At 43.5% G+C, this 19,864-nt stretch overlaps 1 protein-coding gene across 1 annotated transcript; it reads right to left on the reverse strand.

Annotated features, from left to right (window-relative positions):
* Positions 1 to 1,645: 1,645 nt before the first annotated feature.
* Positions 1,646 to 19,602, reverse strand: tinagl1 (tubulointerstitial nephritis antigen-like 1). Its single transcript, XM_068332824.1, has 12 exons — positions 19,435 to 19,602; positions 16,538 to 16,848; positions 14,876 to 14,942; positions 11,651 to 11,743; positions 11,448 to 11,562; positions 10,144 to 10,270; positions 9,695 to 9,845; positions 9,429 to 9,615; positions 8,389 to 8,434; positions 7,336 to 7,459; positions 4,538 to 4,583; positions 1,646 to 4,419 (listed from the first exon to the last, which is right to left on the reverse strand). The coding sequence occupies exons 2-12, from the start codon at positions 16,839 to 16,841 to the stop codon at positions 4,252 to 4,254; spliced, it is 1,428 nt and encodes a 475-aa protein (XP_068188925.1). The 5' UTR covers positions 16,842 to 16,848; positions 19,435 to 19,602; the 3' UTR covers positions 1,646 to 4,251.
* Between the last annotated feature and the right edge of the window lie 262 nt (positions 19,603 to 19,864).

The following is a 19,864-nucleotide window of genomic DNA, read 5'->3' on the forward strand; positions in this document are numbered from 1 at the left end:
ACAATCATTCACAGATTATATTTTATCTTTCGGTTTAGATTGGTCCTTAAATGTTGATGATTTTTTCGGGTAGCAGTATGAAGGTCCACCAGAAGGTGGCAGCACTAAAATATTATAGGTACCAAAATACTCCAGCTAGTTCAGAGCAATTTTAAGACCACTGACATATATAACAATATTAACCCTCTGGAAATATCTTATTATAATCTATTTATAAGGAATATAATGTGGACACATTCTACTACACAACACAGAATAATGAATTTAAGTTGTAAATTATTGTTATTGTGTCCCAGGACTCTTTTTCTCGTCTTCATTCCTTCTGCCAAGGTGTTTCCCCAAACATATCATTTAATGCATGCTTTTTTTTATGAGGTTGTTGTTGACAGGAAAGCGTTTCCTCTCTGGCAGCCAACACGGCCTTCCACATCGTGTTTGTTGACATCCCCCATGAGGGCACCTAACAACAGACAGAGCATGGAAAAGAGGCGAGAAGCTGTTGGTGTTTATTACAACACAGCCTCCTCCTGATTTTGTTCTTGGACCGGGGAACCGGGGTGGGGCCACTCATCTTTCCACAGCCCCGACTTTTATTCAACGCTTCCTCTCGCTTACTGACACTTTTTCATTCCTCGCAGTCAGCTGAGGGGAGAGGAGCGGTAGCCGCTGAGCTAATGAATTCTTTGGCTACTTTGTGACACAGAAACAATGAGAGAAACGTAAACAATCACTGGACAGATCCCTTGATCCCTGTTTCCATACTTGGTCCCCGTGGCTGCTGTAGGGAGATAAGCTCTGTAATATTGTGTGCTTTTCCCAGATTCTCCCATAACACCATTCCAAAACATTTATCTTGTAGATAACGTCAAAGTCAATAACCCGGAAAATGTTTATATTTTAGGAAATCTTTTAAATAGAAATCCTCCAAAATGGGAAATGCAGTAACATTTATTTTAACCATCCATCCATTTTCCATCCACACATCACCAGTCTGTCACAGGACCACATAGAAAAGACTCACAACCAGACACACACACACACAGCCACCGGGTGCCCTATGTGTTTCATGTTGTTGGTGCAGAGCCCACTTGGAACAAGATGCCGACACGTGGAGAACATGTAAACTGCACAAAGTCTAAGGATCTAAAGGATTGACCTTTAGGACCTCAGTGCTATCAGCTGCTCCAGTTTTAAAAAAAATTGTCACACTATTTTTGAACACAATGAGTTTGTTCATTTCCATAGAATTAGCCAGAGTAAATTTTATGGACTGCGACCTTAAGGTCACCCCTGTCTGCAGGAATCTGTCTGCAGGTCTCCTCACCCTTCTCGTTGAAGTCAGATCAGCTTAGAACACTGTCGCTGCAGATGTTCATACCACATAGACGGCCCGAGTTATTTCTCTGTGATGGAAGAGAATGCTGACACAGCAGGAACTTATAACAACTGTCTTCATCCCACCAGGCCTCGTCCTGTGGAGCTTCCCCTGAACACCCTCCTCTCAGCCCCCCCATCTATTGTGGCCGGCTGATCCCTTTTGCTCCTAAAATTTAAAAAAAAAAATCACATACATTCACTACAATCTAATCTGCATATGGTGTTCTATTGTTTCAATACCGTTTTAATTGTTCACAATGAGGCCGTGTGGTTTTGGAAAGACTTTATTGTGTTGCACTAACGTGGTACTGCAATTTAGAGCAGACAATACACAGGAAAGGAGGATAGTGAAACATTGCACAGGAAAAACAAAGAATAAAAGAATATAAATTACACATTACATCATAAATAATGCTTGCACACAGGTGTAGATGGAGTGGTTCATTTGACACAAAATGCACAACTTGTGAGGGGATCTCTGCTGCAGAGTAAGCTCAGTTCAACGTAAGCTCAGTTGTGATTTCTGTGTAATAGATTCAGGTTTTTGCAGAGAATGTTTCTGCATGTTAAAAAGGGCACATTTGTTGCTTGTGAAGATTTCTTTGAAAATGTTACAGGATATATATAATTTAGAGCCTCATTTAGGTGTAAGCTAACAAAGAGCAGATACTTTAAATTCACTGAACTGTAAGCAAACAAAATGTGTGAGATAAATAGTGATAATTATATGTCTCTACTCAATGGAAACAAAATGAAAATATTTGTGGTCAAATTTCATAATTCATAATTTCAGATTCTGAATTCTAAATTCTGCTTTCTTGAAGTGTGAGAACTTTTCTCATAAATATTCACTATACTGAAGAAAATTTGCGCAAAAATGATGTGAAACCCAATAAGAACAAATTGATGCACTTTCAGCGAGAAATGCAACACAGTAAAATAAACCAACTACAAGTCCAAGAAAAGAAAATATTACAGATCAATCTCCCTTTTCTGCGGAACAATTATTATTCAGGCAAAAACACACATTTTCACATTGTCTGGTGTCATTTATGGTAAAAAACCCAACAGGGATCTAGCGTTGAACTTTTGGGTTGAATCTTGTCCTGCTTCGCTGAAAAACGAAAACAAAGATTCACCACTAAGGATGAGAAACATGCAAGACTTCTGTTCATCTATCCATGCCTGAAGGAGGTGTTACAGGGACGTCAAGGGATCTAAAGGTGATGACATGGAAATGGGAAAGTCTTCTGAAGTCTCGAAAGAGGATGTAATTTAAGGTAAGGCGTAATAACACCTCATGCCTTTCTTTTCAAGAGGCCGTGCTTCAAGGACATAAAAATCTCTCAATCAAGCAACAAAACAGATGAACTACAGATATTATTAAGCTTCGTGGTGCTACTGCGAAGGTGATAAGTTGACATAAGTTTGGTTTTCCACAAAAAAAACCCACCTAATACCGAAAAATAGAACACAAAAACATCAAACCACGTTGCTGATCTGCAAAGCAGCGTATCTTGAACTGGTGTTTCAGCGTCAGCTAGAAGAGGCTTTACGTGTTTTACGACAGATGACGTGCATGAAACCGGAAGCAGAGATTGGACTTTAGCAGCACGACCCATTCTCATCCTTCTCGTTGTGGTCGAACAGAAAAAGAGGCTGAGTGACGAGTGTTACGAAAGCCACTACATACAGTACATTTTAAACAGAATGTAAAATAAAATTTCAAAATCAAACAGCAAAAACAAAAATGAAAAAAAACCCCAACAAAAAACAGTTTAGCTTAAATTGTAACATTGTTCACAGAGCAAACAAAATTCACCGCACAAACACTTTGCTTTAACGGTGGTAAAAATAACTCTGTTTCTTTAAGACGTTTCTCACCTTGACATATTTTATATTTCAAACGAGGAATTAATGCAACTTTTATTCAAAATGTTCTCTTTTATTATCTAGTGTGACTGAAAACTATTCACTTCAGCTTCAGCCAAGATATATTTTTTAATTTTATCTACTCCCACTCTCCTTCCCAGAAAAAAACTTGTAGAGGAAGGGGTCAAAATCGAGCTTTAAAATGTCCAATCAAGGTATTGCTGGTTAAGGTCAGAGACATTATAAAGCCTCCTGAAAATAAAACATTTGTATTTTATATTCTACATCAAAACTCCCATTTCCAGTGTAGGATTAAGTTCTACTGGAATGTGTGAGAAATGCTACTGCCTGCAGCTACTTACTCTTCTTCTCTAGGACTGAGGGATTGAGATATTCTGTGCATCTGTAAAGCTGACAGATAAATGTCAGTAAGGTCATTTATGACGTATTATCATGTTACGGGGTTCGGAAGGGTGTGTCTCTTTGACAAGATTAGATGTCTGATAATCTGGTTCTCAAATTTCCTTTTTTTTTTTTTTAGCTCTCAGTGTGAAATTGAGTCTGTTTGAGTTAAATAGATTTAGACCGAAGTTTCAGGTGACGAAGCAGCACAAAGAAGAACTTAAAGATCGAATTGAGCTTCTCCTCTGTCATCACCCGTTCTGTGTTTTGTTTTGTTTTTGTTTTGGATTGGTAGGTACCTGAGGTGCAACATAGATGAGGTTTATCTTAGTTTTCCTTTGGTTCCATTAGCCTTGAGTGACAGTAATGGGGTTGGTTTTCTTAAAATGGTGAATAGTTGGATTAGAAGAAGGGTTATATTAACCCCTACAATAACGTAAAGCACAGAGAGAGTGGTTTCAAGGACCCAACTTTGTGGCTGTCCCAGCCAGCTTGACAGGTAAAGGGGATGCGTTTAAGTTCTGAGACTCCTGGTGTGGTCGTCCTCTGGGGTGAAACCAGCTAGAGGTGAGGGTCAAAACCAAGCTTTGGGTGTCATCTTTAGGTGTGTCTGCGGCGGTGGTGGTGGTGATGGTTGTGCATGTCCTCCATCGTGATCCTACCCCACACACCAATCACAAATGTCTCGATCTCGCATTCGTTGTCCCCACGAACGATACGGAAGTAGCCGTTCTCTCCCCAGTTCTTTCCCCAGGAGTTAGCAGCGATCTGTAAAGGAGGGTAGAGTTGAGTTGTAGATATTTTATTCATTTATAATGTGCCATTTTGTTACCCTATAAAATTTCTTTTTGACATGCTGTAAATGATTTCATCTTTGGGCACTTACCCAATATTTTTTGGATGTCCCGTCAACGTTTCTTTCCTCTCCCCACCTGGTGCACAAGGCAGAGAAAATATTCACTTTCAATGGGGTGAGGAGTCAAAAAACAGGACAAATAAGTCCTCAAATAAAAATACGGTATTGCTTATCCCAGAGTTGTGCTACTATTTTTGTCGATAAGCGGTCCAAAAATGGATCTCCTGTAAACACTTTTCTTATTATTAGTGCAGAAAAGCAGGAAGAGAGGAGAAGTGTCTGAGAATGAAACCCTTATTCTTGGTAACAGCATCCTGAAAACAGTAATCGCAGCTGAACGCTGCCTTGTTGCACTCCGACATCATTCCAGTCCAGAGAACATGGAATTTCCCTTTTCCTCTGACGTTTCCGTTCTCCGAACAAGAAGCAGGAAGTAGAGGGAAGGCTACAAGGAAGCAAACACCACCTCGGCCCAGTCAATGTACAGACAAGAGATTACGACACTGACGACAAAAAAAAACAAAACAACATGCATGTGAATCTTAGCTCAGAGGCCTATTTACATCCTCCTCCTCCAGTAGCTTTGTTCTCAGGAAACTTGGGCAAAGGGCCATAAATCACCAACGTGCCTCCGCTTTGGTCTCAGCTCGCTGCCAACTCTTCAGACGCCTGTCGTTTCTGCTCATCGTGATCAAAACATTCTCCCAAAGCAAATACCCATCCTGTTTTCGCTCTCATTCCCAAGAGACACCCAGCGCCTAATCACTTGTTATCTTTTATATGGGAGAAAGGAATGCTGGGAAATTGAGTGGTTTGTCTCTGCCTCTGCCAACTCAGTAACCTGTCACCACAACGCTGGCAGACAGCGCCAACCTTCTATCAGCAGGCGACCTTTAGTGTCCCCCGACTGGAGTAAAACACACACACACACACACACACACACACACACATATAGACACACACACCTGCATGTGTGTTGAACCCATATGCATGCCTGCGTGGCTGCTTGTCCACTGGGACGGACAGAGGCAGACAGAATCGGACCACTGCTGATCTGTTATCTCCCCTTCACTAAGCTCACCCCGGGACAATGATGGGTATACCACGGTGCCCGTGTACCCCCCTTCCCAACCCCACCCCTTGCCCAACAAACCATCAGCCTACCCCTGACCTCCTCCCAGAGGACTGACCCCCCCCCCCCCTCTCTGTCCGGTGCAGTCAGAATCAGCAGCCCAGACAATACCGTTTCCACCACATTGGACCTCAATGCGCTTTCCACAAACTTTCCCAGGCAACGGGCTTAAAGAGACGCATCCCTGTGGGATTAGCTCTGTGTAAACACCCCCGATGCCTGTGGATGGCAGGTTGGTGCTCGAAACACCTCCCAACACCTCCCACCCCCCCACCCCCAACCCAACCGATGCCAGCGCCGAAAGAAAGGAAAGCTGGGTATCCGTACCCTCAGCGTTCCCTGACAGCGAGCAGAAAAACGGAGGTTATATGAATATAAATGAAAGAAACACAGACCCGCGTGAATCACTGCAATTAAGATGAACACGTTTCAGAACAACATGTTTATGAACTGCGAGGATTTAAACAAAGTCAATTACAGGTTGAAAGCTGAGGGCTCAAATCTTTATCGCTCACATGCCTATACATGCTGAGTGATGTCATGTAATATACGTGCAAACTCTCACAAAAGACACATGAAACGCTTCTTTAAAGGGGGTTGTGTTTTGTCTTCATCTATCAGATAAAAGCTGGGAGACTACTTTTATCACAGCACCGGCTTTTTAATTAAAAAAAACATTTTTTAAACCAATGTTCGCGCTCTAGAGCTGCTCATCTTCATTTTACCCTCAGTCTAAGGCAGCTACTAATTTCTATAATTCGGAGGGTAAGACTTGTGTGCCTTTAGAAATCAGCCGAGTGACTCTCAAGAGATATTTTCTCAGGTCACAACCTCTCCAGACGTCTGGGCAACAAACAAATAACCACCTGCATCAGCCGGCAGAGCGTCGGCGCGATAAGGAGAGTATTTTGACTCAGATGTGGAGAGAACAAGAGCGGAAACGTGAGAGTCGGTTCGTCAGACGGCGAGGATGGAGACAAAGACCAGTGGGACAAGATCTGGCAGGAAAGTGAGGAGGATGGGGAGTAACACCAGACAAGGGGTAAAGGAAGGGGGGCTTAAATCCAGGTGTGTCAGCTGTCTACCTGCCTGCATACTTGTGGTTGTTGCATTTACTAAAGAGAGGAAGGGGGGAGGAAGACGGCCTTGTCTGGGGGCAGACAGAATGGAGTGGAGTTGAGGTGTGTCTCCCCGAAGGGGAGGTGGGCTTGTTCACACACACACACACACACACACACACACACACACACACACACACACACACACACACACACACACACACACACACACACACACACACACACACACACGGGGGTGAAGCTTTGATTTAAACCCGATACCAGCAGCATTTTAAATCCCAATTCATCCTTCGTAAACCTTTTTCTGTTGCTGCTGAGAGACAATCTGTGCAACAGGTGAAGCCAGACACAACACACACACACACAAGGGTTGAGGAAATGTTTGTTTGCTTCCACACACAATTAACTTCACGGGTGGAAAGTTTGTGTAACGTGGAGAACAAAAGCAGTCATTGTCAGACGGCGTGACCTCAGAAGCATAAAGGTGTTTATGTTGATTCTAATCGGGTTTGTGCAAGAGGAGAAACCTCAACTTGTGTCCGCGTTGGCTCCCCAAACAAAGACAGAAGTGGTTCATTAGGACATTTTTTAATTGTTATTGCACACTGGTGACTTACCCGGTGATCCTGACGGAGTGTGTGCCGTGCTTGCGGTATTGTGGAGGTTTGGTGAAGCTGACGTCAGTGTGTTTGTAGATCCCAGTCTTATAGACGAAGAAGTCCTCGTGGACCTCCATGATGGCTGCAGGAACGGTCAGGCAAGGTTAGTAGGCGCACACACATACACACACACACATACACAAACACACACACAGACACACACACACAATTAGATTATCTTGACTAACATCTGCTGATTCTATTATGGAGGGGAGGTTTAAAAAAATCTTATATAAACACAGATTAATCTAGAAGGAATTACTTAATTACCCCAAAACCATGTCCAATTACTCCCCTGAGCGACACACACCCATGGGATAGGGCTGATTTACGTTCCTGTGTGTGTGTGTGTGTGTGTGTGTGTGTGTTTTTGTGCACGTGTTTAATATTTCAAGTGAACAGCTGAGAAATTCCTTCTTTTGAAAGTACAATTAACTCAAATGCACACACACACACACACACGTGCACGCACAGATACACATACACACACACACACACACACACACGGACACACTTGGGAGAAACTCAAAAAGGAAATTTAAAGACAATTAAGTTTCCTGAACTGCTGAGCAATGAAACAAGAGGCTGGCACAGGCTCATACAGTCAAGCACACACACACACACACACACACACACACACACACACACACACACACACACACACCTGCACACACACACACACACACACACGATTCCTCCATTCTAGCCGAACACATTTAGACAATGGTCCAGATGGGCACCAGACACGATGGCGGCTGTAAAGGGGGGGGGTTGGCTTCATTGACATGAATCCCCATCGTTTCTGACCAGGTGACTGAGGTCACAGTTGAAACCCCAGGCAAGAGCGATCAGGACAACGGGGTCAGACGTGACATCATCTGAGGTCAATCAGCCAAAGTGAAAGAGTTCGGGTACACGCATCCCTTGGGACGTTGTTGTTTTCTATTTTTAAAACTATAACACTTAGTCGGCAGCAAACGTTGACACTAAAATCTCCAAAGCTCGGCTTACCTTGCACAGGCCCATTATCCATGATCTCCTTCATGATCTCCTTTTCCTGAAAGAGCCAATAGAAGTGAGTTATGGGCGGAGGGGGGAACACAGACAGAAAGATCATTACACGTCGTTCAAATAGAGAGGATAAAAATGTTAAAAGTCAGATAACGACGTTGAGTCTGGGCGGGGGCGGCTCGTCCTTAACGTACGGCTTATTGACTTCACGGGTCATTGGTAGACGGGAACAACAAGCCGTAACGATCAGGAGACGCATTAGCTGTCGCTTAGCGCTGATGGATGGCGGAGGGTAAAAACACATGTTGGCTGCAGCTCAGAGGTCGAGGAGGTACATGGATCTATGTACCTGTCTGTCTGCCCGTCTGTCTGTCTGTCTGTCTCATGTCTCTGTTTGGAGTGATCAGTTCACCTAAGCTGCATTTTCTGGAGAACTCTACCCATTGATCACATCGCAGATTTTAGCCAATTATGTACATGAGAGTTTGGCAGGATGGTTCTGGGTTCGAGTCCTTAATGTGAACCAAACAGCGTTTGCAGGTATCGATTCTAATTTCCTTGGATAGACGGTATAAAGAAAGATTGAAGTCACTTGATATTCACAGGTAAACAAAGAAATCTAATTCCAAGATGTCGTCTGAGTGATGATTATGGATAATATCATCAAAATTCAGTTTGCCAAATTGGTGTAATTCAATCACTCGGCTGTATATTCGTTTTATTTTAAACTGTCAATCTGAATTTAAAACTAAAACTACGGACAGATTTCGTTCCCATCATCAATCTTAAACCTGAATTTCATAAGTGGAAAACACACGGATGGAAAAACAAGCTGTGGCGCCGTCCAGTTCTTAATCCTGCACATTTCTTTGCTTGTTCTCAACAGAAGCAAGAATGCATGATGGGAATCATGTCATAAACACGTGAGAGAGATTATAGTCCGCCGCGGCAGAAGGAAGTCATTAAATGTACGGGTAGCTTATGAGGAGATTTCCTGGTGTTTTTTGGCGTGTGCATCCGCGCGTCATGTGACCACTTACGTTGGTGGACAGCCTGTAGGGGGGGGTGGACTGGTAGATGTCGTTCTGGTAGTTGTGGGCGCTGGGACAACGCTGCGTGGCCTGCCTCTTCCCCCGGCCGATGGAGCGGCTCTGCATCATACAGCGGCCCACCTCAGCCGGCGTTTGCTGGGGGGGTCGGTACGGATAACAGTCTTCAGTCACCACCCTGCGGGGAGGAGAGGAGAGGTCAACATCAAGTGATCGGCGCTGCTTTTCTTTTTAATTCATTTGCGATGAGATCTTACCCTCTACGCCGGAGGTACCACCAGGCTCCATCGACCCGCCCGCCGGCGCAGCCTCCCTGGTTCCTCGTGTCGCAGGAAATGAGATTTTGCGGGGACAGCTGAGGAGTCATGTGACCCATCGACTGGATGGAGATTCTGTCTGATGCCACCGCTAGTGGAGAGGAAGGACAGATATTCTAAACGTTAATGTTGAAAACAAAACAAAAAAAAGATCTCGCTTTTAGATTGAATGAAATTATTTTGTTGCTGGATGAAGGAAAATAAGATACTTCAACAAAATCTGACATTTTATTAATTTTTTTCTCTTTTGCAAACATTATCCCGCAACGCTATACTATGCAGGATTCGTGTGGCTTTTTGCAAGTAAGAAGATGCATTTTTGTCCTTCATCTCATTCATTCTTGTCCTTTTTCTTTCGATCGTCTCCGTTCATTCCAGTCCTTCCCTACCTGCTGTGGAGAACGCCCAGGAAGCAGCACAGTTGCCCTGATCCAGAGGTTCGTGGATCTTTCCCGGCCACTTCTCCGCTGAGTTGAAGTACAGAGGCAGACGGTCGCTCTGAGGATCCATGTTCATCTAAAAGCGAGGAGAGAAACAGTTATGTGGGTCTGAAACGGCAGCGAATACCGTTATCATCAGTGCAACGTTTAGTTACCTTGACATTAAATGCATCATTTGAGTTAACTCAACATTCATCTGTATTTATTATATCTCCATCTCAGTGGCGATAAAATATTCACTAGCAGGTGCTTTGTAGATGCCAGACATTCTCCATCTGTTAGTCTCTAAACCTAATCTACAGTTATGTCTGATAAAAGGGAAAACACTTCTGTACAGCTGTATCCTCCTCTATCTCAGCCCGGCCGCCTGAGCTGCATTCCTCTGATTAACAGTGAGGCGTTCAGGGAATGAACAGCCACCTGATGCATAACTAAGGAATGTGCTGTCAGTCAGGGGTTTGTTGCTGTAGAAGGTCAAAGTCCGAAAACACGGTCACCTAAACACACCTCGCCTAAAGGTGTGATTAAAAGGGGAAGAAATTACCGAAAGAGTAATTTGTCATTTATAAATTGAATTCCACAGGCAGCCAGGAGAAGTGAGAGGGATATTTATGAATGGACAGATCTGATCTGGTTCCTGGCACAAGTGGGGACACGTTGCCGACGGAAGGAGGAGGAGTTGGGGAAGGTTTTTGGTACTTTTCTTTTTTTAAAAGTCCTAGAATTTAGAAAGGAGTACACACGGGGCGTTATAATGGAAGGGAGAAGGGGTGAGAAATAAGGGATTTATTTAATGGGAATTACAGTTTCAAAATTCTCTGTGACATTTTTAACTTCACTGAGCAAAGAAAGTCATTTTCAAAAATATAAATCAAGTATTTCAATCTCAAGATCAAACAATAAAAACACAACAACTATCTGTGTGATTGTTCTCAGAAAAATATGTTTGAAAATGGAATTTTCACGGGAAACCCTGAGTTGAAGAGGTCACAGCCACGAGCAACTCCCTCCAATCCCCGAGTGGATTCCTTTCTTCTCTTAACGCCTTTTACAAGCGGGGTCAAAGATCATCTACAAAACGTAACCACTGTGTGTGTGTCACAAGCAGCTTAAAGGCACGTGAGTGAAGAAGACTGGGCTCGTGCCTTCGGGGCCTCCAACACCAACATGTTTATCTCTCTAAAGGTAGATTTCTTAGATGAAATTTCATGTCAAAAAGAATCATTTATTAATAAATTAGAGAGATTCCGAACCTGGATCTCATGCATGTTCATGATGGTCCTGGAGGGTCTCTGCGTACCCAGGCGGTACCGGATGCCCTCATCTAGAGTCATGCCGTAGAGCTGGCTGTAATTATCTGCCTTCCACCTGAAAGCATATAACAGCAGGTAAATAAACATTTATATAAATATCTTAATGTGTTTTTACGTGTGAATGTGGTTTTTTTCCCCCGTACCCATAGTTCCCTGTGTTGATGGCGTGGATGACATCAGCCTCAATGAGACAGGCGTTCTGCTCACACTCCCAGCGTCCTTCACTCCCACACGTGCTACAGAACAAGTAAGAAATAGATTAAACTATTGAAAAGGTATTGGCAGATTTAAATATGAAAATAAAATCTCCATATTTCACACAGACGCCCGTGAACATGGCGGCTAAAATATAACAAACCGTCTGCGATATAGACAAGTATGCGGAGGCTGAGTGGAATTTCCAAATAAGAAATGAATCGAGGGAAGAATGTAGGTAACTGGAAAAAAGAAGGAATGAGGGGGTGAAAAATGGAGGGAGAGGTCAAAAGAGATATTCAGCCTTTTAAGGCTGCAGAATGCAGAACCACGTTTAGTCCGAAGGAAGCAGCGAGACTGAAAAAAACCAAGAAGATGACAGAAGAGATAAGAGGGCAGGATATTAATGATGACGACAATATTTTCTCTGGGGATGCTCGAAAATAACTTGTACTGTGTACACCCTGATGACTCACTATGTGTGTGTGTGTGTATGTAGCAAGACCAGTAGCAAGGGCAGGAGTGGAAAAGCATCACAAGCCTTTCTTCAAGTCATGCAATCATTTAAAAGTGAAAGCAAAAATGAATTATGAACAAAGATACTTCTAAAGTTGAACTAAACGTTGAGCAGAGGGTACTTCATCCATTTCAAATGTTTTAATGTCAATAAATATTACTTATTGGCTATTGAAATAAGCCTATAATATGGTAATTTAACAAAAAACTTTCATTGATAGGTGTAGAACTAATTTAGTTAAAAGTGGTATTTCCGTCTGAAGTTATATAAATTGGAGATAAAAGAGGAGCGCTATTTCACCAGAATCAAATCTCAAACAGATGAGTCACTACCCCTGATAAGGATAAGAAACCTATAACCACGCTTCACCTTCTACCGATGCATAAAAGTTAATGATTTTTTAAAAAGCTGCAGATCGAGCTCCTGATTCATTGTTTGAACCTGGAAACCTTTTATTCCTCAAAGCCGCTGTCCTGGAATACAGAAATAAACCCTGCGTTCACATTCGCTCACCTGCATGTCTCACTATTTAACACATTACAGAAGCAACAAATGTTGATTTTATCCTTCGACTGAGATGAATTAAGAACCTGCTGCTACACCTCTGAGATTTTGGGCTGTATCTTCTATACAAAAAAAAAAAGCGAACAGTAACATCTGATCTTCTCTGGACTAGATTCAAATATGAAGTACCAGATATTTTCTTTACCATAAGGAGCATTAAAAACTTTATTAAAGCTTTCTCCTGTTATGTTTTCTCTCCTTAGGACTACCCGGTTAAACAAAGTTACTAAGTCACCATGAGTTAATGCTTATAACCAGCTACAGGGTCTGAAAGAGGTTTTGTTTCCCACCCCATTGTACATTAAGCACTATGTTTAGAATGATGATGAGGTCAAATTCCCACTTAGTCAAACCAAAGCCTACACACATGTGCGCCTCCTTTAAAACGTCACTCCACCCTCCTGGGAGACACAAACACAATGTTCAACGCACACACCCACACACCCCCACAGTACAGGGTTTATAGTAGCGACTCATGATCAGACACCGACAACTCTGAGCGTCCTCTCCGGATGATGGCTATCGTCCAATCGGATGCAGAAGCATCTGAACTGTAACAATCTTTTCTGTTTGACTCCTTAATTTACTCGAGCCGTTTGTGAGTCAAGATCACGGAGGTTAGATAAACGTGTGTGAGAATTTGATTGCTGCTAATGAGATACTTTTGGGGGGGAGGATGCATCGTCTCCAAGAGGAAGCGGCAGCCTCCACCCGTTGGGAGGACGCACATTTGGGAAATAATCAAGTGGAGGGAGTGGGAGTCGGAAATGGGAGTGAATGTGTCCCTCTGGCCTAAAGTTGTGGTGCAATTTTTCAAGCATCCATGTGTGTAGTATTAACATGCACGTGTAGGAGCGTATGTGTACAAGACTCCTTTGTTTGGCGGTGAAAGGGGAGCGTTAGCACATAACTGCTCTTTTCTGGTGACTTGGAACTGCTACAGGCTATTTTTACCACGCCGTTTGTGTTAGCTCGACCTCTACATGAAGAGAGTCGAGCTCTGACATTCACCGGGCTCCGCCCTGGCCTGTGTGTGCACCCCCCCCCCCCATCAGGCCATCCAGGTCAAACTTGATTGAGCCTCCTTGATGAAAAGTCATGCATGAAGCTTATCACGCTGACGCAACACAGCTACCGGAATCAAACAGCCGGCAGGCTTCAAGCAGAGGATGGAGCTCAGAGGGGCTCAGCTGGGTTTGATCATTACCAACACAAAAATAAATATATAGAAATGTACAAATGGATGTTAAATCAACACTCCTGTTCTGGTCTCCATGTTCTACGAGTACGGAGGGTCTTTGAGGAACATCAAATGACACATATGTGAGAAACCGTAGTGAAGGATAGGTGAGGAATTTGTTCTTCCGGCCTGCTGTCTCTTTACCGTCTCCATCCTCTCGTCTGTCAGGAAATCAGATTGAAGCATCAATAAATTCTTCTAAAATATTCTATTTAGACACTTCTAATTTTGTGAAATAAAAGGACATTCATCCGTCCGTCCGTTCGTAGGACTGAGTTAGAGAAAAAAATTAAAAATTATCAGCCGATTACCGGCTCAATTTTCAGGATTTTCATTAACATCAGGTTAAGAAGAAAGACGTGATTATGGCTTAAAAGTTTATGGTGTCAGCATGTTAGCATATGCTAATCAGTGTTTTCAGGCTTTTTAATACCATATTTGTTGGACGTTTCAGGTCCAGGTGGACTGACTGTCACCCACAGAGGAAAATATGGTCTTGGCTTTATTAAACGTTATAAAAATTTAAATTCTAACGTAAATACCAGGCCTAACGTTTAATTTCTCTCAATCTGATGTGTGTCTTTCTTCATTCTGTACGTCACTGCTCCTATAACGTACTGTTGGAAGTGATTTTGACTTGTTGCATTCAGGCGTCTCGTTAATTCACGACAGCGTGACGAAAGTCGAAGTAGTTGAAGTAGCAGAATGGAATTCAGCCATCATGTTGTGATATAAACCTGTGCTTGTCCCAACTGCAACGGGTCAAATAATGCATGAGAAAAAAAAAAGGACTCATACAGCTTGTGATGTAAGGGCTTGAAGAGGAAGAGGGAGGAAGAGGGGCGTACATACCATAAATTGCAGTTCTCTTTGTATGTTTGTCCCGTAAAGAACATGTTTCCATTTCTTTTGCAGGTGCCTAGAAGGAGACAAAAGGGGACAACTTAATATATCCGGTTTGAGGCGGTTAAACGTGCACGAATAGCCTCAAACACACAGATGTGGCCTCGCGTATACAATAGTCACACTGACTGTAATAATAATACAGTGACATTGGCCAGATTCCTTTATTTGCTACCACAATAAAAGCACCAACAAGGTCTCCCCTGGTGTGTGCGATGTGTGTGTGGGTCTATGTGTGTGACTGTAAACACACAATATGTGAGGTCTGAGAAGCTCTGAGCTGCTGTAATCCAGCGTAGGAATGTGGTGTTAACTTCTTTCCTGCCTTCCCAGGTTTCCCGGGGACTCGTCATGCTTTAAACAGCTTAGGATCCTGAGAGCGAGGGGAAGGGCGATTACATCCACAATTAAACACAGAAAGGGGAATAAAAACAGTGGTGTGCTGCTGCTGAGGGTGGATGAACCCCGACTCAGCACTGTCACAAATCACAAATATTATTTAGCGGTGATTTACGCTTACGCTGGCATGGAAGGGCTCTGCCCACGCTCACGTTGACGTGGTGACAGTTTGACAATGGCGTTTGTCTGCCGTCTGATTTACAGCAGACGATGCTGTCAGCGTGAATTAAATATGGAATTCAGAGCATGAGCTGTCTGACAATTTATAGCGTGAACAGTTTTCACAGCCTCATCATGAAGCCCAGAGCTGATTTATCACTGATTACCCGTCTCCTAACTCATAGGAGAATGTCACACCTAACACTGTGTGTGACAGAAATGAATCATAAGGGGAATTCTCTCCAACTGAACATGTGTAGTTTAATATAAAAGGATGATGTCACGGTGGGAGTATTTTCCCTCCACTGACTTTTTAGGACACAATGAGAAAAGCCCCCATCTGGATAAAATATTAAATATTGAACAGTGGAATACAATAATCTGTGACGGCAGCGCGGCGATAAGAAAATAGACCCATTGTAAAAAAAAAAAATCACCTCCTTCCTTTTGAAGTGCTGAAGTTTTTCTTCCAGGATGTGTGACTCCGAGCTCGATTATGCGTGTTCACACACACATATGCGTGTGTGTGTGTGTGTGTGTGTGTGTGTGTGTGTGTGTGTGTGATCCCCCTACCTTGTTGTCCGGTCACACACACACACACACACACACACACACACACACACACACACACCTCCAACGCCTCCCCGCTTCCCAGCTTGCACGTTGTCCGTCTCTGCCTTCCTTCACATAGCCCGCATTCCTTCTACTGACCTCCATCTCCCCCTCCACCCTCCCTTCGTCTGAGTTAATAAGAAGTCCACTGTTCCCTGTGCTGTTCTGCTCTCAGGTGGGTTCCTGCTGTCTTCTGTGGCAAGTTCTGCACCTCTGACAACTGTTCTGTAAGTGTGTGAAGAGTCCAAGATAGCAGGAGAACAGTGGACCTTCTTTGCTCTGTGATCAAGAACTGAGCCATTCTAGGTTGGCCAAGCTTAATAAACTACAACAGGCCTCCCCACACAAACACACACACACACACACACACACACACACACACACACACACACACACGCACACTCCTGGAGGACTCACACACATTTGTTCACCCTTACATACCAATAAAAGGCGGCTGGACGCCTAAACAATGACCCCAGAAGTCGGGGCAACAGTCTGAGACGGTACGGTTGCAGAAAAGGTCGCAGTAGCAGATGGTGTCCAGGTAGGGAACCGTGCACAGGTCGTCCCTGCCGGGGCAGCAGCCCCCCCTCCTCTGGCAGTAGGAGCCGAACGGGTCCCTGATGCCACCGACGTGGAGCGGACTGGCCAGCTCCCGCTTGGTCCTCCTGGAGAGGATTCTCTCTGCAGTACCGCCTCCGACCACCAGGAGCAGCACCGTCACAGTCAGCAGGAGGAGCTTCATGGTAGAGCTGTGTGATGGAAGGGGACAGGAAATGGAACGTAAAGGTGTGATAAAGGTAAATGTGATGCAGTTCAGAATCTAAAACTGAATCTCTGCTACGAACAGCGATGATTTAGACAGAGACGCTTCAAACAGGAAGAGAGGGGAAGAGGTTTCACTCTGAGCTGCATAATTGGGGTATTATTGCTGCCAACTCTGTCCCACAGTGTAATTCACACACACACACACACACACACACACACACACGGAAACCCACATGATTCTTGGTGATCATCTGCTTGTTTCTTTCCAACTATCCTTGAAAGCACCCAAGATAAACAGAGAGAAGTGATAGAACACAAGTTTTCAAGGCAGGATACAGATTCTTTCAACATGTTGAATGATGCATGATAAAGTAGAAGCTTCTTTAAATACTTTACTTAACGTCACCCCAGTGAATAGAAATGCCATTTCCATATTTTTCCTTTACTTTTTCTTCACTGGTCTTTAGTCCCTCTTGGTTTTTCTTTGCTACCCTGTTTGCATTAATAGTGACTAATTTATTTTACATTTCCCAAGAAGGACCTGCCAGTGCAGTGAGGAGTCTACAGTTGAGGGAGGGGACTTCAAATAATGGTGCCAACGCTACACTGTCACACTTGAGGAAACAGTCTTGGCGCCACATCGAGTATAACTGAACCTCAGAGACAGTAAAGTCTATCAAAATTCCATGCTGGTACATGGTAAACCAATAACACACCGTAAAGGACACACACACAGACACACACACAGACACACACAACACCAACTACTGCAAACACGCTTATTAATTCGATTTTTAAGAAGAAAAAAAAAAGCATCACTGTTACGAATAAACGCACACATCACCATCAGGCCTCACCATCCTGAACTCACATTCCAGCTATACAAAAGCCAAACAGCCACCCGTATGTGTGCCTGTGTGTGTGTGGAGTGTGTGATGGAGGGTTGACCCGCCGCTTACATAAATATCACCATTAATTAACCAATCAGATATCAGAGGACAATAGACGCCCTGCACGATGCACCACTCCGGAAAATATCATTGCCATGATGTCTTCTGCATGACTGTGCCTTTAGTTTAACCCCCCCCCCCCCCACACACACACACACACTCCAGCATATGGTGGTGTGGGATGGGCAGGGCTTCTTTACATAAGCATTTTGTTGTGGCTCTGAGCAGCAGTGCAATAAAACACCCATCAGTCTCCTCAACAAGCCGCTGCAGGTCAAACTGTTCAACGTGACAAAAAAGACACAACTCCAGACAATAAACAAGTTTTCTTGACTTAACTTTGCTTGTTTATGTCATAAAAACATCTTGATATAAAAGAAATATTTAATCACAGGTACAGTTCTCAGAGAAAGTATTGACTACTGAAGCTGATTTTTTTTTAAAAACACTAAAATGATCAACAACAAAAAACTAAATTGCAATCATCTGATGCCATTAAAAGATCATCAGCAGAGGCTTTAACACACGACGCAATGAGGCCTCAGTTCCTTTTAACCTAATGAAACAAGGGTGTCACAAAAACCGCCATATGGCTCATCAGCGCCACAGACAGCTGTATCCAAGCTACTGATCCCACACAGGAGACACACAACAGATGAGCCCTGGGTGAGCACACACACACACACACACACACACACAAACACACACACACACACACACACACTAGAAGAAGAAGATGTGATGGGCCATGCCTCCATCTTCAGGAGCATCTTCACCTCATCAACCCTGATCCTCCGCATGAAACAGTTAAATCATCCAAATGTCAAAAATTATATTTCCTTCCATACATCTGGTGGCGTCTAGTTATGTTAATTGGAATTAATGACGTCTTTAAACAAACTTTTGTACAGCAGGTTGAACTTTTCAGATAAGATGCTGGAAAATCAAAACTATCTGCATACCAGAGGAAAGATATCAAATATGTTATCATATTTTTTTTGGGTCTATGACCCAGTCCTTCACTTTCCTTCACAAACAAGAACTTTGAGCTAGAACTGCAACAACCACCAGATAACTGAATGTCAAAAAAAAACAACAACCAACTTTCAGATTCATTTCACTCTTTGTCCTGCTGTCCTTGACGATTATCTGTTCTCCTTTATTTGAAAAAAACATGCAGCAGGTCAAGAACAGACGGCATTTATATTACAAAAATCACATGTTTAATTAGAGCAGCACCACAGAGGGTGAATTATGGGATAGCTGGGTATGGTGCAGCTGAACCCAATAACCTCTTGATAAAGATCTCAGCAGTACCAGTCCTGTTTTTGGACCTGTCAGTAATAGAATTGTGAATATTGCGTGATACAATCTCCCACCCAGAAGGTAAATATGTTGAAACAGCTTTAACTTCAGGGCCGTGACTTTAGCTTAACAAAGAAAGATTTATTCTAAGGATTAATAATTGTTAGAAAGTTCATAGAAGAAAAAAAAAAAAGAAGAGCTTTCGTGAATCAGAGAGGTATTATGGAGAACATGAGATCATTCTAGCCTGCACCTGTCAGCCCAAAAGGAGGGCTGCTGGTGAAAAGTGGGGGGGGAGGAAAAAAATAAAGTTACCTGGCGTCAGGAGGAGAAATCTGGCTTTTGTAATCCGATTGAAAACAGCAGAGCTCGGGCGAAGTGAAGTCAGCCTCAGGAAGTCTCTGACAGGTGGTGAAGGTTTGGGTAAAAGGTCAGCCTCCTCTTCCCTCCGCTCCTCACTCGTTCTCTGGATCTGCTCTCTCAGACTCTGTCTTCTCTATATACAGGCAGCCAGCAAGGCCTAACCACTCCCCCCTCCCGGACCCCCCCCCCACCTCTCCCTCCCTTCACCCTGGGCCCTGTCCCTTGCTTCACTGACTCCTGCTCAGACAGTACTCGCTCTTTCCCTCCCTCTCTCTCACTTCTTCCCCTGTGACTCCCACAGCTTCTCTATCTCTATCACACTCTTCCTCTCTTTTTTCTGCACTTCTTTTTTCATTTTCACTTTCATTCACTCTGGTTCCTT

The sequence above is a fragment of the Antennarius striatus genome, chromosome 14, assembly GCF_040054535.1.
Source record: "Antennarius striatus isolate MH-2024 chromosome 14, ASM4005453v1, whole genome shotgun sequence".
In the NCBI taxonomy this organism is placed as follows: domain Eukaryota; kingdom Metazoa; phylum Chordata; class Actinopteri; order Lophiiformes; family Antennariidae; genus Antennarius; species Antennarius striatus.